At 46.9% G+C, this 22,758-nt stretch overlaps 1 protein-coding gene across 2 annotated transcripts in view; it reads right to left on the bottom strand.

Annotated features, from left to right (window-relative positions):
- Positions 1-8,002: 8,002 nt before the first annotated feature.
- Positions 8,003-22,758, bottom strand: part of KSR2 (kinase suppressor of ras 2) — a gene marked incomplete at its 3' end in the record, with an annotated part of 188,118 nt that continues 173,362 nt past the window's right edge. The window contains exons 15-18 of one of the 2 annotated variants that reach the window (XM_079956587.1): positions 16,596-16,727; positions 13,223-13,352; positions 12,072-12,205; positions 8,003-9,523 (exon numbers count right to left, since the gene is read on the bottom strand). In XM_079956587.1, the coding sequence (XP_079812713.1) occupies positions 9,517-9,523; positions 12,072-12,205; positions 13,223-13,352; positions 16,596-16,727 (403 nt within the window). Of the gene's footprint in view, positions 9,524-12,067; positions 12,206-13,222; positions 13,353-16,595; positions 16,728-22,758 lie in introns of those variants that run through there. The other variant, XM_079956588.1, reaches the window with a different exon arrangement.

Genomic DNA, 22,758 nt, shown 5'->3' with positions numbered 1-22,758 from the left:
AATCAAACCATAAGAAGAACCAGTTGGATCAGGCCAATGACCACCTAGTTTCATATATATTGCACCTTTCTTACAAGTTGCACAAGATGACATACAGTGGTACCTCTGGTTGCGAACGGGATCTGTTCCGGAGCCCCGTTTGCAACCTGAAAGGAACGCAACCACATCTGTGCACATGTGGGTCACGATTTGCTGCTTCTGCACATGCGTGTGATGTCATTTTGTGCGTCTGTGCATGCACAAGTGGTAAAACCCAGAAGTAACCCTTTCTGATACTTCCAGGTCGCCGCGGGACACAACCTGAAAAAATGTTTCATGAAGCAAATGTAACAAGAGGTATGACTGTACAAGGTTCTCTTCCTCTCCATAAGGGAACTTAGGAAGAGCCTTCTGATCAGGCCAAAAGCCCATCTAGTCCAGCATCCTGTTCTCACAGTGGCCACCTGGATGCCCCAATGAGGACCTGAGCACAACAGCAAGTCTTCCCCCCTCTGTGGTTTCCAGCAACTGCCATTCAGAAGCATCTCTGCCTCCAGCTGTGGAAGCAGAGCATAGCCATCCTGGCCAGCAGCCATTGATAGTCTTATCCTCCCTGAATTTGTCTAATCCTCTTTTTAAAGCCATCTAAATGGATGGCTTCAACAACCAATCCCTCTTCCCCAAGGGAACTCTGAAAATTGTAGCTCTAACAATTCCTCACACCCTTAATGAACTGCAGCTCTCAGGATTCCTTGCAGGAAGCAATGGCTTTTTAAAGTGGCGCCCTAGTATTTTGGCGGTATAGTGTGATTGTGGCCTCCGTCAGCGCCTCTCCATCAGCTCCTGGTTGCCTTTGTTCAAGTTTCACTGAACTTTCTCCCCAAACTTCTGCCAGAGTTTCCCCAGGTTCAGGAAGAAGGAAGTGCTGACTGAGGCGCTTTGCCCAAGCACTGCAGCCTTAATTCCTAAGGGGAATGAGGAGGGTGGCAATTTATCTCATTACTTACCCCAAAGGGTTTTGCTTTTCTTGTCCTTAAATGCAGGCTAATGAAACTATTTACTGAAAGGAAGCATTAAAGGAGGGAGGCGATGAAGAAGGAAGTGCTTGCGTCAGCAGCGTCGTTTTGCCACGGTGACTAGCTGCGGTCTGTGCGATGAGCCCTGGTTCCTTAATGCTACCCTCAGGCTGGCTTCGCCTCTGGAGCCCAGCCCACCCTAATCGGAGAATCCTGTCCCTTGGGAAGCCACAGTCGGATGAGCCGGTCCTCTGAAATAACTTGCAAAGTCCCAGCATTTGCAGAGTCAGCAATGGAGAGCGGTCCAGATCAGAAAGGGAAATCTAATGTTACTTTAATCCCATCCAGTCGGGCATTTTACTGCTCCATTTGCTTCTGTTGTCTTGCCTCCGATTCAGTAATGTCTCTTTGATTTCTACCCTGCTTCCTTCCTTCCCCTCCAAGCAGACTGGTATTTAAAAATGCCTTTTCTTTTGCCCATACGCTAGAACTGGGATGCCTATGGCTCCTAAGGTAAAGAGCCATGGTAGCTCAGTGGTAGAGCATCTGCTCTGCATGTAGGAAGTCACAGGTTTGATTCCCAATGGCCTCGCCAGGTAAGGATGGAGGAGTTCACCTGTCAGAAGCAGGTGTCAGGTGCTGGTCAGCAATAAATCACTCGGTGTAAGTGAAGCTAACTGCTCAGGTGGCCAGGCCTAGTGAGCACAGCAATGCGTCCCGGTAGATCTTGCCCCCATGAGGCAGTTGAGGGGACTGAAGGTCCCTGACTTTCCACAGCTCCCTACATCTTGTCTCCCAGGCTACTGTCATCACGCCTGTCTTTGCTCCTCCTTCTTCTGGTTCTGGGAGACCAGGGGAAGGGGAGCTGGTCACAGCAGGAGGGGAGACCCCCTGGCTTCTTCAGCATCCTGCCACATCTCTGCCTCTTGGCCCTCCTCCTCTTCAACCTTCACTTCTGCCCCTGGTTCTGGGCTGCTCTCTGCCACAGACTCTTCCTGCTCACGAAACCCTGTTGCCTTTCAAGCTTCCGACACCTCCTCCTCCCAGTCTGCTCTCACTTCTCCCTCTGACCACTGTCAAGGCTTCAGGGAATCCTATTCCTCCCATGGTGGGATGCCAAGAAACAGATAAAAAAGAAGAGTTCTTACCAAGTAGTTTATTCAATATTCACAGAGACAAAGGAATGCGGTCTCTCTTACATAATGGCATTGCTCCAAGTAAAGTCCCACCCCCTTAGCCCCTCCTATTCTACGTCACCCCTGAGCCAACTGATCTGTGCTTTCTGCCTCTGAGCTTTCTGTTCTACTACTCTCAAGGCACACCTGGTTCTGGGAAGGGGGTGGTCAGGAATGCTTTCAAGAGACACTGAGTGTGTCAGCTGTCTCTCCCCTGGTGCTTCTTCTTCCTGCTGCTCTCCCAATATTTCCCAGCTCCTCCCCTCTGCAGCCTCCAAACTGTGACCTTCTGCAAACCACTGTTCTAAATCTATACTGCCCTCCTCTTCTCAGGAAGGTGCAAGAAGGGGAGGCGGTTCCCACCATTCCTCCTCAGTCCAGCCCCTGACACCCCCTAATTGTCATCCTACCACCAATCCCCTGGCTCTGAGCTTTCTTCCCCTTGGGGGTTCCCCGGCTGGCCCCTCCCACCAGTCCTCTTGATCCAGCCAGTCCATGACTGAAACCTGGGAGAGATGTTGCCAGTCAGTGTAGACAGCATTGAGCTAGCTAGACTAATGGTCTTACGCTCTGTAAGGCAGCTTCCTAGGTTCCATCGAGACCCAATTTTCCAGTGGGGCCTGCAATGGGCTGTTTATCTGCCACGGGTCTCTAGAGGAGCCGAGTTGTCTAGACCGTGTCATCACAAACATTATGGCATGGTAAGGGAATCTGTCACCCTATTGCGTTGCAAATGCAAAATGCCAGGAGGAAGCTGAAAATATTTTCGGCATCAGTGGTAATGAAGGTCAGCACCACACCTTCCCTTCCTCCATGTTTTCTTACCTGAGATGAATGATATCATGTTTACCCCTTTGCTGACAATCCCATTCCCCACTTTGGACTTCTTTCGCATTAAGCAAACACATAGGAAGCCACAGCAACTCAGGAATCTGTTTTATACTGAGTTGGGCCATTTGTGCACAAAGCTCACTGGGTGACCTTGGGCCAGCCACTGCCTCTCATAACAATAATAACAACAACAAAAATATTACTTATACCCCACCTATCTCGCCAGGCCTCCCCAGCCACTCTGGGCAGCTTCCAACAGGATTTTTAAAAACAACAAAACATCAAACATTAAAAACCTCCTTAAACAGGGCTGCTTTCAGATGTCTTCAAAAAGTCAGATAGTTGTTTATTTCTTTGACATCTGATGGGAGGGCATTCCACAGGGCGGGCACCACTACCGAGAAGACCCTCTGCCTGGTACCCTGTAACCTCACTTCTCACAGTGAGGGAACTGCCAGAAGGCCCTCGGAGCTGGACCTTAGTGTCCAGGTAGAACGATGGAAGTGGAGATGCTCCTTTGGGTATACTGGGCTGAGGCCGTTTAGGGCAGGGTCAGCAAACTTTTTCAGCAGGGGGTCGGTCCACTGTCCCTCAGACCTTGTTGGGGGCCAGACTATATTGGGGGGGGATGAACAAATTCCTATGCCCCACAAATAACCCAGAGATTAATTTTAAATAAAAGGACACATTCTACTCATGTAAAAACACGCTGATTCCCTGACCATCCGTGGGCCGGATTGAGAAGACGATTGGGCCGGATCTGGCCCCCGGGCCTTAGTTTGCCTACCCATGGTGTAGGGCTTTAAAGGTCAGCACCAACACTTTGAATGTGCTCGGAAACATACTGGGAGCCAATGTAGGTCTTTCAGGACCGGTGTTATATGGTCTCGGCAGCCACTCCCAGTCACCAGTCTAGCTGCCACATTCTGGATTAGTTGTCGTTTCTGGGTCACCTTCAAAGATATGTAGCCTAACCTACCTTGCAGGGTGGTTGTTGTGGGGATTAAATGAGGAGGGGTAGAACCTCAGCTCTTTGGAGAAAAAGGTGGGATCTAAATAAGCAAGCAAGCAAGCTGTCTGCTTATATTTTGTTAGGCATCATTGAAAACCAATTTAAAAAATATACCATTCTTAAAAAATACAGAGGGTGGGGAGTTAAGAGGAACAAAAGAAAGAAAGGAATGGAATGGAATGGCATCATTTTCAAAGTCTTTATTGGCATAAGTAAGTCATACAGAATTAACCTCACCGAACACCACACAAAAGCACAAGAGAAAAAAGAAGAAGAGAGCAACCCATTTTTCTTATTATTTTTATTCTTTACAGTCCACGGCAACTCACACCCCAGTCAGACGGCAGAAATAATAAATACTTTTCCTTCGAGTGTAGAAAACTTTTAGAAATGGTCCTGTACAAAATTTACAATCCTCAAAGAAGAACCCTCGTGCCTTATATTTTCATTCCAGTTCAGAGTTTGGGGCGGGGTATTTTTCTCTCTACGTGATCCCCCCCCCCTTTTGCACTAGAGTCAATGTTGGTTTGTTTGTTTTCCAGTGACGAGAATTCGGCAACAACCACCACAAAATAGATATATTTATATTCCATATACAGTTATTTATAATGTTCTTTTAAAAAAAGAAAGAAAGAAATCTCTAAATGAAAGGGGGAGGGAGACACAATTCTCAGGGGAATGCTCTGCTATGCGTATCCTGTTGCAAATGCTTTTGCGGTGGCGGGGGGGGGGGAAGTATTCTGCGATTGAATAATAACGAAGGCTTCAATTCCTGCATCGCAGGTTGGGCTAGATGACCTTTGGAGGCCTCTTTCCAACTCTATGATTCTGCGAATGAATTGGTTTATTTTGGTCACTGGCCAGAGTGACTATGATTCTGTGATTGTAAGGATGGGAGCTGCGTAAGAGCTCTGCCACACAGGATCGCTCATTCTCAGCTCTGTTTTACTGGGATTCGCAAAGGGGAGCTTCCACTTTTGATTGTGCCCGCAATGATGTACCACAGCTCACTCAAGTCAGAACCAACACAGAGAAAACAAAAAGCAGCCATTAATTAAGAAGAAGAAGAAGAAAAAGAACCTGTACAGTGTCTGAGATTTGGCAAATACGTATGCATGTTGCCATATACATACATACATACAGGTTGTGAGTCTATATTCATATGTACAGAAGGTGGAAACTGTGTATTTTACAGATAATGGAGTCGAAACGGCCAATGAAGTTTCCCCAATGCTCAGTGTTTTCATAACTTCATAACCCCCACCCCACCCCACGCACACAACGTGCACCATGTTTCCAATGGTGACATAGAGAACAAGGGTGCATGGGATCCCTGGACTTTTGCAGAGGTTTCAAATATCCTGGTCACCCTCAAGCCCTCCCAGCTTAACATCTGCACATGAGTCTCTTGTATAGAGTTTGAGATCCGGAATGTCAGGAACTTCAAGAGCTGCAAATGGACTGAGCTAATGGGAGCTGCAGCAAAATGTTGCAGCGTATTCTCACTTCCCTTTAAACAAAAAAAACCCTATTACATTTATAGCCCCGCCCCCTCTCCTCCAAGGAGCTCAAGGTGGCATTTAGACTGTCAGACTAGGACCTGGGAGACTAGGGTTCAAATCTCCCCACTCGGCCATGGAGCTCACTGGGTGGCCATGGGGGCCAGTCGCTGACTCTCAGCCTAACTCACAGGGTTGTTGTGACGATCGAACAAGGAGAACCGTGAACACCAGCTTGAGCTCCTTGGAGAAAAAGGTAGGATATGAATGTAACAAACAAACAAAACAAACAAACAACTGGAAGGAAACTTCTGGACCCTTCACAACAAATAATTGACTGCTGCATGGACTGGCTGGCTGAAGAGTAGTGGGAGACACCCCTAAGGGAAGGAGGCTCAGAGCCAGGGGGGTTGGTGGTGGGAGGACGCTAATTGGTCAGAGGGAGAAGAGGGAGCAGATGGGAGGAGGTGTCAGAAACTGAAGGGGCAACAGGGTTTAGTGAGCAGGAAGAGGCTGTGGCAGGCAGCAGCCCAGAATCAGAGGCAGAAATGGAGGCAGGACAGGAGTACGGTCAGGAGAGAGAGAGGCTGGCTGCTGCAACCAGCTCCCCCCTTCCCTGGTCTCCTAAACCACGCAGAGAAATTAAGAGGGCACAGCAGAGGGGGGTTGTGTGCAGGTCACTTGGGAAAGACCTTGGAGAGGAGGAGCCTGAGGAAGTGTCAGGAAGGCAGGGACCTTCAGTCCTCGCAACTGCCTTGTTGGAGCAAGACCTACTGGGATCACTAGGCCTACAGCATTCTGGTTTCTCGAATAAAGAGTTCACTTCACTGACACCGTGTTTTAGCACCGACTGCCCGTCTACGCTAGACTCCAGCTCCTGGCGACCACAAAACCTCTTGCATAAGACCAAACAAAAATTAATTTGCAACTTTAAACATACGTTTGCTTTGCATGCTCTTCCAGGGGGAGATGTCAGGAGTTGAACTCGGGACTCCCAATGCAAAGCCTATCAACTGTCGCTGCTGAGAGCCTTGCTTGTGGGCTTTCCCATTGGGGCATCTAGCCGACTACTGTGCTAAAAAGGATGCTGGACTAGATGGCCTGATCCAGGAAAGCTCTGCTTAGGCTATCGTCAGACAGTCACCCAATGAAGCCTATGGAACCCCCTTCCACAAGAAGCACCAACAGCCACCAAAAGAGGATTTGACAAGTTCATTGAGGAAGAAAAGGCTATCTGTGGCTACTAGCCACAAGGGCTATATTCTGCATCCACTGTTGAAGGGAAATGCAAAAAGCAAGGGAGAGTGCTGTTGAGCTCAGCTCTTGCCTGCGGGCTTCGTAAAGGTGGTTAGTTGGCCAATGTGTAAGAATAGGATACTGAGCCAGCAGGGCTGCCTTTAGGTTCTCGTGCCTCTTCTCAGTTCTCACTCCCTGGATCCAGAACCTTTGGGGAGGTTGGGAGCAGCAAAAACTGCCGGTGATTTTGGATGTGCTGGTGGGTAGAACCAGGAGTTCAAGAGGAGACCATCTGCTACACAATGGTGCAGAAGGGGAGGGAGTTGTCTAGCACTCGGCATGAATTTCCATGAATTGATAGGATGCCAGCCTATCATTTGCACCGGGCATTCTTATTTTTGAAAGTCTTCATTAATCATAAGAAATCTTTTAAATTTTTTTCTCTACACCCTTCCCTGATCTTTGCTATGTAGCCCCTCCCCCCACCAGCCCTCTTTAACCCCAGCTTTTATCGACTGATATTTATCCAGTGTAAAAATAGCCCCCTCTTCAGAATATAAGGGAAATCACCACAATGCCATCTAATAGGAGATCCGAGGGAGGGGCACGGGTCATCCGGTAGCTCGGATTTATGTGCAGGCTCCATAGAGACGTGGGTTTATTTACAGATTTGCCTCGATGAGCTGCAGAACTTTCCCCCTCCCCACCCGCCCCCTCTCGATTTCAGGCAGTTGGGCTGGGCTTCTCCTAACCAGCCTTCACAGAAAGGCTTCTCCGCATCTTTCGACAATGTCAGCTTCTAGGGTTTCTGCCACCACATGCTGTGGGTCTAAACCAGGGTTTCCCCAACTTGGGTCTCCAGCTGTTTTTGGGGACTACAACTCCCATCATCCCTAGCTAGTGGGACCATCAGTCAGGGATGATGGGAGTTGTAGTCCAAAATCAGCTGGAGACCCAAGTTGGGGAAACCCTGGTCTGAACACAAGGCACATGCAGATTAATTCACATAAGATATGACCATTGTTTATGCACACTATTATGAGTTTGCTGGGGGGGGGGGTCAGTCTGCATGATGCCCCGAGTCTCTTCTAATCCTTGGGGTCCTGTATCTGTGGGGGAGGAATGCATAACAGCAAGCTTGCCAAGCCAGTCCCTTAATTAAGGTAATGACTTTAGCTAGCTAGTGAAGTACCACCATCGGCATAACCAAAGCAGTTGCTCTGTGCCACCTATAGCTTTTGCACAAGAGCGAGAGAGAGAGAGAGAGAGAGAGAGAGAGAGAGAGAGAGAGAGAGACGCATACTTGCTCCTATGTGGGTGTGCTACCGACAGTGGCCACCTCTCTGCACCAATTTGCTGATCCTGAAGATCCTGCACTGCCACTCTGTTGGGGCATCCTGATCGCCTTGCCTCGCTTCTCACCATGCTGAATATCTGCCAGCCGACAAGGGCTAAGAAACGACTGTGGAGACCAGCATGTTCCTCTGGGGAGTCAAGGTGCTAAGAGAGCAAGAAGAGGGTTTGTTGTTCCCAGTCCATCAACAGGAAGCTAGCCAGCTCTCCAGCACTTACCGTAAGTGCTGAGCTGGTGACAGCTTTCAAAAAGGAGAATGAATTATTCCTGGTGAAATAGCTTCTTGGCAAATTTGGGAATCATACAGTTGGAGGAGACCTCATAATAATGGCCTTGCTGGATCAGGCCAATCCATGGGTGAATTTAGTCTAGCATCCTGTTCTCACACCCTGACATCTGACATGTGTAACTGAGAGAGAGAGATGAAGCAACAGAGACAGTGAAGTAGGGCTGAAACAATAAATATACCATCACTGATGGAACCTTTCTCAGCTTGAGGACCACATTCCCCTGTGCACAACCTTCTGAGGGCCACATACCAGTGGTGGGTGTGACCAAAAGTCCATGTGCACCCTCAACTTTCCATCCAGGCAAGGGAGAGGTATTACCACCGTTCAAGGACACATTCTGGCCAGGGAAAATTAACCAATGGGGGGCACAGCAGGGGGCAGAGAGGGGTGTGGCCTTGGAGGCGTGGTCTGGGCAGAGTTCCAAGGGCCAAGCAGAGAGGCTCAGAGGACCACATTAGATCTCCGAGGGCCTGAGGCTTTAGGAGTTCTTGAAAGGTTCTAGAGACAAGGCCTCTTTCCCCAAATAAACCGCACACACACCACACACCCCTATGTTGGGAAACAGCTGAAAACCTCACTTCCACCACTAGGTGCAATGAAACAGGATAAAACGAAACAAAAACAAAATATTACACACACTCTTTCTATCCCTCTCCTCCGTTGGTTTCAGAGGGTGCTGGCGAGGTCCTAAGAACCTTTGACTGTCTGATGAAGTTTGCTGCCCCCACTTAAGCAAGAATCACCGCTGGGGAGGGCTCCAAAGACCACCTGCCGCCAACTGGCCCTCTAATGTCTTTCGCACCCTGAGGGCGAGCAGAGGGCACCCCCCTCTGCCGCTTGCCTGGCAGGGGCTATCTGGCATCGAACCTGATTTTCACCCGCTCATGGGATCCTTCTGGACCCCCCAGCAGAGCGTGGTGCTCCTCCGGCTAGCTAGGAGGCACTCCCCCTTCCAGAGACCAGAGCGAGGCCATGTCTCCTTGTCCTCGGGAGCGCTCCCAAGCTTCGCTTCCCTGCTCCAGCCTTCTCGCAGAACAAGGAGAAGAGGAGGAGGAGGTGGTGGTGGTGGTGGTCGAGGAGAGGAAGAAAAGCATACGAAAGGCACCGTCATTTTGAGCCATCCATCACAGCCTGGAAGGAAGCAGAGAGAAGGAAGGTGAAACAGAATGGAGCAAATGAGGCAATGCAATCCCTTTGGAGGCTCATCTCACTGCATCCTGGCTAGGGTAGAAAGCAGGGAGCCCAACACTAGGTGGCGCCAGAGCCAGTGGCAGGCTGAGCCAACTGATGCTAGATTTGTGAGTTCTACTAGGGGCAATGCTGAGATTAAGGAGGAGGAGGAGGAAGCAGACGAGCAGTGCTATCCCCCTGATTTGGTGGTAAACCAGAAGGCAGGTTGGTGGGGGCCAACTAAGGTTGGTGGGGCGTTGCCCCACTTGCCTTAATGCACCAACCTCACTGTGTGTTTGTGGGGTATTTATTTCGTTGACCATGGTGCCAGTCTTTTTGCTCGATAATGCCAATCCCAAAACTGCTGGTCCTAATAATTGGAAAGAACTCCAATTGTTATTATTATCGAGCTTCCAATCACACTTTGGAACTCCCTGCCTATTGACATCAGCCAGCTGGATTCATTGTTCTCTTTTTGGTGTCTGATAAAAACATTTTTTTTTTGTTTTGGCAAGCCTATCCAGACAGGTATTTTGATGTGGTTTTTAGCTTATCATTGATTTTAATTATATTTAAATGTTTTAAATTTTAAATAGTTGCTTTCATCTGTTTTCACTGACTTTCTTTTTTAAAAATTTATGACAATTATTTGAGGGATTTTAAAAAATATATAATCACATGTTATATAAATTTTATGAAATAAATAAACTGAAAAAGAGATTTATATATATATATATATATATATATATATATATATATATATATATATATATATATATAAAGTGTGTGGACCATTGGCCCGGTCTTCCAAAAAGCTCTACCTACTGACCTACCTATCTAATTTCATTTCTGTCCCAATTTTTTCTCCAAGGAGCTCAAGGTGGTATACGTGATCCCCTCCCCCATAATTTTATCCTCATAACAACCCTTTGAGATAGGTTATGCTAATAGGCAGTGACTGGCCCAAGAACAGGGCAGGGTGGGGTGGAGATTCGAACCCTGGTTTCCCAAGCCCAAGCCCAACCCTCTAATCACTACACCACATTGGCTCTTAGTTATTTGCTTAGCAGAAAGTCTGGGGTGGAAAGAATTTTTGCAACAGGCACAGTTCCTGCTCAAAGGCCTCTCTCTCTCTTCCCCTCTTGAAAGCCCTCCCCAAGCTCTGAGCCCAGGAAGGAGAAGAAACATCTTGCAATGCTCACTTCAAGCTGTGAGCAGGCAGTTGGCTTAGCAACGGATGTGAGTGTGTGTTGGGGACAGCCCCAAATTTATACCCGAGGGAGATCTGTCAGCGCAGTGAGTGGCGCTGGAGGCAAGCACCAGGCGACCTCGGCAAGAATTCCTAAAGCCAGCTATTTTATCATTGCTGGGCTGCTGATAAGCCCTTGACATAAATGTCTGTGCAAGCTGATGGCTTAACTGGACCCCAGTTGGAACTGCCTTGCAACCTGCTCAAAATACCCAGCCCAGCAACATGAGGATTTATCAAGGAAGAAGCAAGTGAGTGCCTGCAGAGTGTATTTCTGTCCGTCAAGGCATTCCGGTCAAGGAACTTCCTCCCTAAACACATATGTTTATCACTGCAGCCCTTCTGTTCTTTAGCCATCAGGAGACAGCTGTAATATCTACCAAAGGGTAACCCAGCCTCCTGCAATGTCACCTCCTAGTGCTTTAAATGTACAGTGGAACCTTGGTTCTTGAACGGCTTAGTTGATGAACAAATTGGCTCCCGGATGCAGAAAAACTCAGAAGTAGGTGTTCCAGTTTTTGAACGTTTTTCAGAAGCTGGACATCCAACGCAGCTTCCACTTGAGTGCAGGAAGCTCCTGCAGCCAATCGGAAGCTGTGCCTTGGTTTTCGAATTGTTTTGGGAGTCGAATGGACTTCTGGAACGGGTTAAGTTCAGGAACCAAGGTTCCACTGTATAGTGCATATGTAAAGCCTGTAACTCAGTGGCATAACATCTGATCTGCACGCAGAAGCTGCCAAGTTTGATCCCCGGCATTGCCAGATCTGGCTGGGAGAGACTCCCTGCCTGAAATCCTAGAGAGCAGCTGCCGGTCAGTGTAAAGGTAAAGGTAAAGGGACCCCTGATCATTATGTCCAGTCGTGACCGACTCTGGGGTTGCGGTGCTCATCTCGCTTTACTGGCCGAGGGAGCTGGCGTACAGCTTCCGGGTCATGTGGCCAGCATGACTAAGCCACTTCTGGAGAACCAGAGCAGCGCATGGAAATGCCCTTTACCTTCCCACCGGAGTGATACCTATTTATCTACTTGCACTTTGACATGCTTTCGAACTGCTAGGTTAGCAGGAGCAGGGACCGAGCAACGGGAGCTCACCCCGTTGCGGGGATTCAAACCGCTGACCTTCTGATCGGCAAGTCCTAGGCTCTGTGGTTTAACCCACAACGTCACCCGCAACCCTGCCGGTCAGTGTAGACAATGCCAAATTGAAGAGACAAATGATCAGCCCAGGAGCTTCCTCTGCTCCGAGGATGTCGGTCTTACTCTGCTGACTTCCAGAAGTGTCCGGGGTGAGAAAGGCGACGGTTCCGCTTTGGCAATTTCTCCAGCATCTCCATCAGCTTGGTGAAGGTCGGCCGTTCCTCTTGCTCGAAGGCCCAGCAAAAGAGAAGGATGTCCTGCAAGGCAATGGGAAGGAAAGGATGTGCAAAGGAGGAGAGCGCATGGGCACATGTCCATGTGTGGTTTATTTACACATATATGCAAACTGAGCCAACGATGGAGGGGCTCACAGCATTACCACCCCAAAAGGGTCTCTCTCTTTTTCTCCCATAGCCGCAGCCTTCGACTCCAGCAGAAATCAAGTGTTGTTCTGTCTCTCTCAGTACCCAGATTGCTGCTTTGCTTCTAGCACACATTATTTCCAGCTCTCAACACTTGCCTTTGCCTTTTTCTAACTACCAGCCAGTTGAGGGAAGGGGTCCCTCCAACCATTTGCTGTCTCACATAAGTCCACTTCCTTTGTTCTCCTAATGGCCCATTACCCAGGCGATCACCTCATCAGGAAGCTAGTTTTAACACTTGCTGGATCCAGGGGTTAGAAAGGTCTCTGCACACACCCGTCTTTCCCCCTCCCCAAAAACTCATAACACAATGTAAAATGTAAAGTATGGTGTCTTCTACCCAGCGGCTTCCAATCCCCGGGGTTTCCTTAAATCTCCTTTCTAGAAAATCTGACTCCCATGGGGCACCTTGCACAAAAGTTAAAGCTTGATCGTGAAAATCTATCAACATTTTGGTGATAGTTTCTCCCTAATGAACACTTATTTTGTATTCAGTTTTAAGTAGTGCACACATTTTTGCAATCAGTTTTTCTTAACAGGGACCATCTTTATCTCTTATTTTCATAAATACCTTTGTTTTCATGCATGCTATACCCTAAAATATGCATTTTTGGAAAGCCTAGCTGGTTTGAGCATGGCATCCCCAAATCTGAGTGAGTGTGACCCTTGAAAGATGGTTGCATTTCAACCCTTGTATTGTATCGGAAAGTGCAAAACTGATTGATTCGCCTGAATTGAATTGAATTTCTCTCCCTTCCCCCGATCTGTGAGTCACCAAGATGAGCAAATATCAACATTTTTCCAAGTCTCTCTGCCTTCCCTCCCCCTTTCAAAGAGCGCCAAACCACCTACTGAGATCTCCTTGCCCATGCCAATCTGGCTGAGATTCGGCTTCATCCCTCGGCCAACTTGCCAAATTATGGCCTCGGCAGGCTGCGTCTTGAATGGCCATTCCCGAGCGTGCAGTTCATACCAGATGGTGCTGTTGAGAGAGAAAGCAGCGTTAGTAACCCACAAACCTTACACCTCTCTGTGACATCTGCAGAGACTCCCAGAGCTCAGGTGTGGGGTTGCGCCATCATCCCTGTCGAGTGATGGGGACCTTCAGGTCTCTTGGGCCAAAGATGGCCCTTCGGGACTCTCCTCAGGGCATAAATAGTGAAATAATCATTATGGAATGGGATGTCCCTATTTTCATAGGAGAAATGTTGGAGGGTATGCAATCAATCAGCTCTCCTAATAAGTCTACGAGCCTACAGTACATTTCCAGGAACTGTGCTGGTCAGACCCATTTGGTGGGACTCAGCAGTACAAAGCAGCTCTTATCATTTATACTTGATGAGGAACGTTTAACGAGTGAATAGCTGCAGAATTGAGCTTCCATGTTTAGGAGCATGCTTCCTCTTTTAAGTTCAGTTCTCCACACTGCCATATCAGTTTGCAAGAATTATTTTTTTCCTGTAAGTCCTTGGGAAAAGTTGTCCACATTTTACTGTACATTTATTCTAGCATCCACATTTTTGTATGCAAAAGTTTCACTAATAATTTATGCATTATTTGGCTAGAGTACTGCAGCATGAAAATCCACAGAAGTGCAGATTTCAAGGGACAACTTTGTTTCAGTTTCCATATCCAGTCTACATCTGAAGCGTGGGTTGGGTAAAATTGTCTGTTTTCTCAATGACTGCTTTTCCATGGATCTGTATCAACATCCTGCTTGATCTGTACAGTGGTACCTTGGTTACTCAAACAACTTGGAACCTAAACACAGCAAACCAAGAAGTAAGTGTTCCTGTTTGCGAACTTTTTTCGGAAGCTCAGTGTGCTCTCTTTTGAGAGTTACCGTTCCAATTTGAGTGCCACACTTCCATTTTGAGTGCCACACTTCCAATTTGAGAGTCTGTCTGTTATTGCTATTTATTTTGTGTTTTTGTTTTTGCGGCTTTTTTGTTGTTTTTGTGACCCAGTTCAGTTACTGAGTGATTGATTGATTGATTGACTGTGTGACTGCAGTACATTGTTACTTGCTTTCACTTTATGGATCAATGGTCTCGTTAGATAGTAAAATTCATGTTAAATTGCTGTTTTACAGGTTGTTTTCAAAAGTCTGGAATGGATTAATCCATTTTGCATTACTTTCTATGGGAAAGCACGCCTTGGTTTTGGAACACTTTGGTTTTGGAACAGACTTCCCGAACGGATTAAGTTTGAGAACCAAAGTACCACTGTATTCTCATTCCTGTGATACAGATTAGGGTGTGGGGGTATGGACTTGTGAGGGGGAATTTTGTGGTTCTGTCACTTTTCTGTTTAGATGTGGCAGCCATTTTGTTATATGCCATGTCCCCACAGCAGCCATTTTGTGACTTGCCATGCCTTCCCCTTCACAGCAGCCCTCGTGCGACATGATGCTTTCTAAGATTGCAACCTGTGTCAGAAGCCCCCAAAGGCTTGACAACCCCTGTGGTTCGCCCTTTGTGGAATCATACAAAGTTTGCTGAAAAATAGCAGCCATTTTGAACCAAGCGCCTGTTACTTTGTGTTTTTTAAAAAAATTAAAAAAAAGCCTGGTGCTTTTTCTATGCAAACTTTCAAATTGAAAAAGTTTGCTAGGAGCTTAGTCTGATTTTTTAAAAAAATCCTATAATTACTTTCCCCCGCTGTATTTTTGGTTAAAGTTATACTGAAAGCATATACTGGGTTTAATTGCTGTATTTTTTGGATGAAACTGAGCTATCAGATAAGAACTCAGTATAAGCTAATCGCTTCAACACTGCGCTCTTTAAGGTGTCTATCACAGTGGAGTAGGGGAAAATTAATCCATCGAATAAAAAACTATAGTCTTCTCTGTGCCTGAACAAAGATATCATCAGAGGGCAATAGGACTGCTTACAAAAAGGATGTCTCCACCTCCCTCTGCTACAGAGCAGGGCAATTAATCACACAAATGAAAAGTACATTGGGGAGACACAATGCCCACAGTTTTGCACTGTAGCTCCTAAACTTTTTCTGTTCAGGACATTCACCCAAGAGGCGTCTATCCTTGCACAAGACTCAACTATCCCGCCCCCCACTTGTCTTGCCCCAACATCTGGGGATGCATGTTAATGTTGCCAGTATATTAGCAGCAGGGATGGGATAATAGAATCATAGAAATGTAAAGTTGGAAGGGGTCCCGAGGATCATCTAGTCCAACCCCCTGCAATGCAAGCATTTTTAATTAAAGCATGCCTGACAGACAGTCACCCAACATCTGCTTACAAAGAGAGTCCGCCACCCCCCTACGGAGTCTGTTCTACTGTCGAAATTCAGTTCTCCGCATTTCTTCAGCAACTTGCAATTCACTTTTATATGTTTTTAGTGGCTTGTGAAAATTCACCAGCATTTTTGTGCAAATTTCTCCTAACAAACACATGCAGTTTTGAGGAATTGTTTGCAAGCAATTGTATGCACTTCCATACATCATTTTCACCAATATGTGCATTTGTAGGCATGTGTGTAATACCATAGGCTTGTCCCACCCCTCTCTATACTCCATGCACCCAAGCAAGATCTAGATCAGAGATCTAGGACACATTCCATCTAGCCAAAAACATCTCAGGGTAGTGCAAAGGAAGAAGGAGGAGTTTGGAATTGATATCCCACTTTATCACTACCCTAAGGAGTCTCAAAGCGGCTAACATTCTCCTTTCCCTTTCTCCCCCACAACAAACACTCTGTGAGGTGAGTGAGGCTGAGAGACTTCAGAGAAGTATAACTAGGCCAAGGTCACTCAGCTGCTGCATGTGGAGGAGCGGGGAATCGAACCCGGTTCCCCAGATTACGAGTCCACCGCTTTTAACCACTACACCACACTGGCTGGTGAACACTCCAAGGGCAAGAGAAGAGTCAGCTAAGGGTGCTGAGAGCTGTTAAGAGACCCATTATTATTCCCAGAGTGGTTTAACAACCAGTCCCTTTTCCCAGGGAACCCTGAGAATTGTAGCTCTGCGAAGGGGACCTCCTAACAACTCTCAGCACCCTTCACAAACTACAGCTCCCAGGTTTCTTTGGAGGAAGCCATGCCTGTTCAAAGTGGGATGATAACTGCTTTAAATGTGCAGTGCAGATGGGACCCAAGTTTGCTCATCTCTTCGGTGGGCACATGAGCCTGGTACAAATACACTGACCCACTGCATTCCGTTGCCACCACCCCAACTCACCCCCACGCAACAAAGACACCTACCCAAGGGCAAAGACATCTGAGTGCTTGGAGAAAGGAAGCTTGTCTTCTTCTGTGTCAGGTGAGAGCTGGTGGATGATCTCCGGGGCTAAATGGCATAACCAGCCGTTCTGGATCCGCAGTTTGTTTTCTCTCCTACAGAGAGAGACAGAGAGAAACATCCAGTCAGGGAGCCTGTTACTGGTCTTGGCATTTCCACACATTTCAATTTATCTTACCATTTATGAATTTAATTATTCACAGTGTATATATGCCATTTTTCCAAATCACCTCACACAGCAGTTTATGTTAAGATTATAACATAATGCAGTGGCATATTGCTATGGAGATTGACATATTTCTTTGTTTCCAGGTAAAGATGGGTGTTACAAGTAGCAGGTTGGTGAATCTGTCTATTACAGTTTCTCTCATACCCAAAAGTCTGCCTCTTTGTCCACAAATGTTCCTGGCTCCTAAGATCAGCAGAGGGGGTTCTCTCGGTTGTTCCACTACCAACAGAGGCTGAGGGGGTTGTGGCACAGAACAGGGCCTTTTCTGTGTTGGCTCCAAAGCAGTGGAACTCCCTCCCCACAGAGGTCCATCTGGCACCTTCATCGTACAGCTTTTGGTGAATGCTGAAGACGCACCTCTTTACCCTGTCTTTTGTCTGGCATTGTTATATTATTACATCTGACCCTCCAAGTTTCCCTATTTTTCAGAGACCTCCCTGATTTAGAGAAGCCATCCCGGTTTCTGATTTGATCCCAAAATGTCCCGCTTTTCCTTAGGACATCCCTATTTTCCTTGGAGAAATGTTGGAGGGTATAAAGTCATCTGACCCCCGAGCCATTTGAAGGCAATTCTGTATTGGGAGGTTTTTTTAATGTTTAATGTTTTATTACATTTCTATATATATTGGAAGCCTCTCAGAGTGGCTGGGGCAACCCAGTAAAATGTTTTTGTTGGAGGGTATGTTACATTCATTGTTCTTGTTTCTGTTTATATCCTACGTATGCCGGAATAAAATAAATAAGTACATATTCTGGTTAAGTAATAAGCACTCCTGGAGGCTGTGAAGCAGCACCAACAAGGGGTGTGGCCTGAGGATAGGGGGTATGGTCTGAGAAAGTTCCAGAGGCTAAGCAGAGAAGTCTGGGGCTCCACAACTATCATTGAAATCAGGCTTCCTTCCGTGGTGCAAACTTGGCCCTCCAGATGTTTTTGGCCTACAACTCCCATGATCCCTAGCTAGAGTGATCAGTGGTCAGGGATGATGGGAACTGTAGTCTCAAAACATCTGGAGGGCCAAGGTTGAGGAAGCCTGATTTAAATGTATTTATTTATTGATTTAAAATTAATATCATTAAAGTAACTAAATAAAAGTATCACTACTGAAAAATACAGAAATTAGTATGAAATTGGTATTAAATTAGTATTAAATTAGTATTAACTTTAGTATTAAAAATACTGAAAAATACTGCAAATGAATGACTAGATAAGTAACTTTCCCTAGGATTATGAAGAATGCATCTGTAGGTCTCTCAGAAAAAGATAACGCTAATCTTGTAAGCATTGCTTTAAAGCCAAATAAAACCTTTAAGAAACAGTAAGCTGCCTTCTTCTCCCTCTCTCTCTCTCTCTCTCTCTCTCTCTATATATATATATATATTTGGGGTCACCCTGCTCGCTTTCTGGTTTAAAAAACTGAAAGAGCCAATGAGAATGTGCTACTGTAATTGGATTTGTTCAAGACCTCCGAGGCTTAGGAATTAATTTAAAAAGAGACGGGATACATTTTAAGAACTTGGGCGGGCGGCGGGACACAAAGGAAAATGATGGTGCTGGAACGTGTAAGGTAAGAGGATGCCAACTTTCCCCCTCTCACTGTTGCAGCCATATTATACTCCGTGCTCAGTATCACATCGTGGTTTCATTGCCTTGTTGCCAGGCAGACCTCCCATGCAGAGGACATTGGTCCATTAGAGCAGATGGGGCAGTGCCCAACCAACTGCAGTATACCCTCAGCAAGCCCCCGCCCCCTTGCCTATCTTCTTATGACCAGCCCAGTGGGTGCCACTGTTGGTCAGCTTCCTCCTCCATAGTCTTAGTGTCATGTTTATAGGTCTCACCAGTGAGGAAGCAAGGGACAAAACTGGAATTGGCTCCACCCGCCATTGTCTCTGGCTCCACCTACTGCTGGCCTCCTGCCTTACATCCTCACTGTCCCAGTGGACAGCAGCAGCCACCAATGATCTTCATATTCCCATTCCCTGACTACAGATCCTACTGCAGTCAAAACCGCACCATCCACAGCTTCCTCCTCCTTGGAGCTGTCAGATCTGACCTCCTCCTCGGTCTCAGGTTTTACACCCTTGTGAGAGCTGGACCATAAAGAAGACTGATCGCCGAAGAATTGATGCTTTTGAATTATGGTGCTGGAGGAGACTCTTGAGAGTCCTATGGACTGCAAGAAGATCAAACCTATCCATTCTTAAGGAAATCAGCCCTGAGTGCTCACTGGAAGGACAGATCATGAAGCTGAGGCTCCAATACTTTGGCCACCTCATGAGAAGAGACGACTTCCTGGAAAAGACCCTGATGTTGGGAAAGATGGAGGGCACAAGGAGAAGGGGACAACAGAGGACAAGATGGTTGGACAGTGTTCTCAAAGCTACCAGCATGAGTTTGACCAAACTGCGGGAGGCAGTGGAAGAAAGGAGTGCCTGGCGTGCTCTGGTCCATGAGGTCACGAAGAGTCGGACACGACTTAACGACTAAACAACAACAACAACAGAACTCAGTAGTGAGGATGGGAACGAGTTAGCTCTGCCTGTCATTAGCTCTGACTCCCCCTACTGTTGAGCTCCTTGCCTTCTGCCCTACTGAACCTTCAGTTCTCTAGATGTTGATGGACTGCAACTCCTATGACCCTTGGCCATTGGCCATGCTAGCTGCGGCAGATGGGAACTGGAGTCCATCAACACCCAAAGGGTCAAAGGTTTTGTAGGGGTTATGAGTCAACCTCTGGCTCCTCAGGAGAAGGATGCCTCCTTGGCAGTAGTGGTTGACCTCCTTTGGGGTTCTGTTCTTTGCCCAAAGCTGGGTAAAGAACTGGAGTCCCTCCTCATACTACTCAGGTCACCAGTTTGGGATCTGCTGCGAGTTTGAATCCTGACACCTGTCTTATGCCGACAACGTGGAGAAATGGTGTTTCTCAGCAAAGCAGAAAAACCACAAAAATGCCTGTTATCAGGGGTGCCAACCTGAATAAAATATTGGGTGGGGAGAAGGTAAGCCCCGCCCTGCATAATCAATCACATGACGTGGTGCAAACACACAATTAGAATGGCAATGCCCATTAACATTGGGGGGCCATAGCCTCCTCTAATATTTTATCGGAGGGGCAAATGGACCTCGGCCGCTGGGAGTTGGCTCCTGTGCTTGTTATGGAGTTATCCAGCTAAGAATTCCAGCACCTCAAATGAATTCTGAATGTTGGCTTACAGGGCAATCCAAAGGCAAGGTCCACCAGGATGAGCACGGAGGAGGTAGATCTCAGGTGGTCTTAACTGAGCCAGGGCTACGCCAGCATAGCTCCCTCATCCTGGCTCAGCCAGGGGTACCCCGATGTAGCTCCCTCAACCCAGCATTTCCTTGGTTAGTTTCTCTGTATTCTTAAGTAAATATTAAATACCTTGCCCAGCCAGGACTAGGCTGGCTCAGTCGGGGCTTAGCTGGCAAAAGTTAAGCTGGTATAAGTCCCCCCCTCCAAAAAAATGGGTGTTCCAGGGGCATGGCTGGACGGGGATGGGGGGGGAGAGGATGAGGAGAGATGTACACCTCTTTCAATCCTCTTTCAGCTGAACCACGTGACCTGGCAAACCCAGCAGAATGTGCACTGACAAAAAAGGGTGGTATAAGTCAAACTCTGGTTTAAAGATTTGTTTTCTGTTTTTTTAAAAAATAATATTTATTAAGAGTTTAAAGATTACAAAAAGAAAGAAAAAAATTAAACAAATCAACATAATAAAATACAAAAACAGAAACAAAAACAAAAACACTACATAAAACATTGAATTAACAAAACAAAACAAAACGAAAACAATTAAAAACACTTCCAATATTTTCAATCTTAACTTTCATTCACTTGTTTCATTGACTTCCTCACGCCTCCCTTTTTGTATTCCACTTCAATTAACTGTTTCAGCAATTTCTTTCCATCTTCATCTAATTTCTGTCCTATAATTAATCTTAACATATTCTAACCTTGTTTTTTCCCTTTAATACATTAACAGTCTATCTGTACCTAGTTCCTTATAACATTTCTGCCAAAGCCATATAACTTCATTCCACCATTTTTCTATAGCTCATTAATTTTACAATATTTCTGTAGATAATCTTTAAATTTTTTCCAATCTTCTTCCACCGACTCTTCTCCCTGGTCTCGGATTCTGCCAGTCATTTCCGCCAATTCCATATAGTCCATCAACTTCATCTGCCATTCTTCCCGGGTGGGTAAATCTTGTGTCTTCCAATACTTCGCGATGAGTATTCTTGCTGCTGTTGTTGCATACATAAAGAAAGTTCTGTCCTTCTTTGGCAACAATTGGCTGACCATGCCCAGGAGAAAGATTTGTTTTCTGTCTACCAGGCTCAGGTTGGCTCAGCCAGAAGGAGCCCCTCTCCTGAACGGAGTTTGGAACAGGAGTATATTACAGCACCTTACCTGAAGCCATCGCTCTGTTCGCTTCTTAACAATTTGTTCCAGTAACTTACATTCCATCCACCACACCCATGAAACCACAGATGAAAATGGGGACTCGTAAAAACCCCTATGCTAATTTCAAGATTCACTGCTTCGGAGTACCCCCCGCCTCCAATTTTATATATATATGGCTGAAAGCTCCACTGCAAATGCTTTATTCGTTTACTCTTCAGCAGTTCATTTGGAAAGCCAGGGGAAAACTGCTGTTAAGGTTGAAATATACAAAATCAAAATCAAATGGCCTCGCAGCCTGTTATTAACAGTTCATAAAGGAGCCTTGCAAGGGACACGGGTGGCGCTGTGGGTTAAACCACAGAACCTAGGACTTGCCGATCAGAAGGTCAGCGGTTCGAATCCCCGCAACGGGGTGAGCGCCTGTTGCTCAGTCCCTGCTCCTGCCAACCTAGCAGTTTGAAAGCACGTCAAAGTGCAAGTAGATAAATAGGTACCACTCCAGCGGGAAGGTAAAGGGCGTTTCCGTGCGCTGCTCTGGTTCGCCAGAAGCGGCTTAGTCATGCTGGCCACATGACCTGGAAGCTGTACGCTGGCTCCCTCGGCCAATAAAGCGAGATGAGCGCCACAACCCCAGAGTCGGCCATGACTGGACCTAACAGTCAGCGGTCCCTTTACCTTTAAAGGAGCCTTGCAGAGTCGTGGGATGGTGAGCCACACATGAGTGTTCATTCATGTGCAGGGCTGGAGGCTTTCAAGCCGAGGGGCCAATTTGTGCCCTCCAGGCTTCTCTGTCTGGTCCTAGGGACTTTGCCCAGGCCACATCCCTCACAAGACCTACTTGTCACACTCACTGATGGTCTTTGCCTCACTGGAAAGTCTTCTTGAACTCTGGCAATGCTTGGATGGAAGTGAGAGAGGGGCGTGGGCAGGTGTGTGAAGAACCTCACATTTCCCCCCCCCCCCAGCTTTTGCTCCTGGCCTCACCCACTAGTGGCACATGGCCTCCAGAAGCCTGCATGGAAGGAATTGTGTCTCTCAGGATGGAGATAATTCTCCATCCCTGCTTTAGGACACAGGCAGCTGCCTAGCGATGCCGGGAGCTGTCATCAACCCTAGAAGACGCCTCCTTATCTTCCAAGTTTCTCAAGCTCTCCTTCCAGCCACTCAAAAGAAGGATCTCACGTATCGCAACTAATTAGTGCTTCTTGCTCTTCAGGGAGAGGAACCCTGCAATTTCCTCTGCAGAGTAACAACAAATAAATGGGAACACGTGGTTGTGAGTGGTGCGTTAGCAGGACTCCAACAAAGGGCTCCAGCAGCAGAGAGAGCCCACAGCTAACCCAAGACTCCCTGCTACAGTAGCCTCTGCTAGGCATGAATCACACCGGGGTAGGGTGAGCTGTCCCTGGGACAGATGTTTTCAGATGTGTTTGCCTATGTTTGTGAACCGCCTTCACTGAGTCACAA

This window comes from Podarcis cretensis (genome assembly GCF_951804945.1).
Source record: "Podarcis cretensis genome assembly, chromosome: 16".
NCBI classification, from domain to species: Eukaryota; Metazoa; Chordata; class Lepidosauria; order Squamata; family Lacertidae; genus Podarcis; species Podarcis cretensis.
This window is presented reverse-complemented; position numbering and strand designations above follow the sequence as displayed.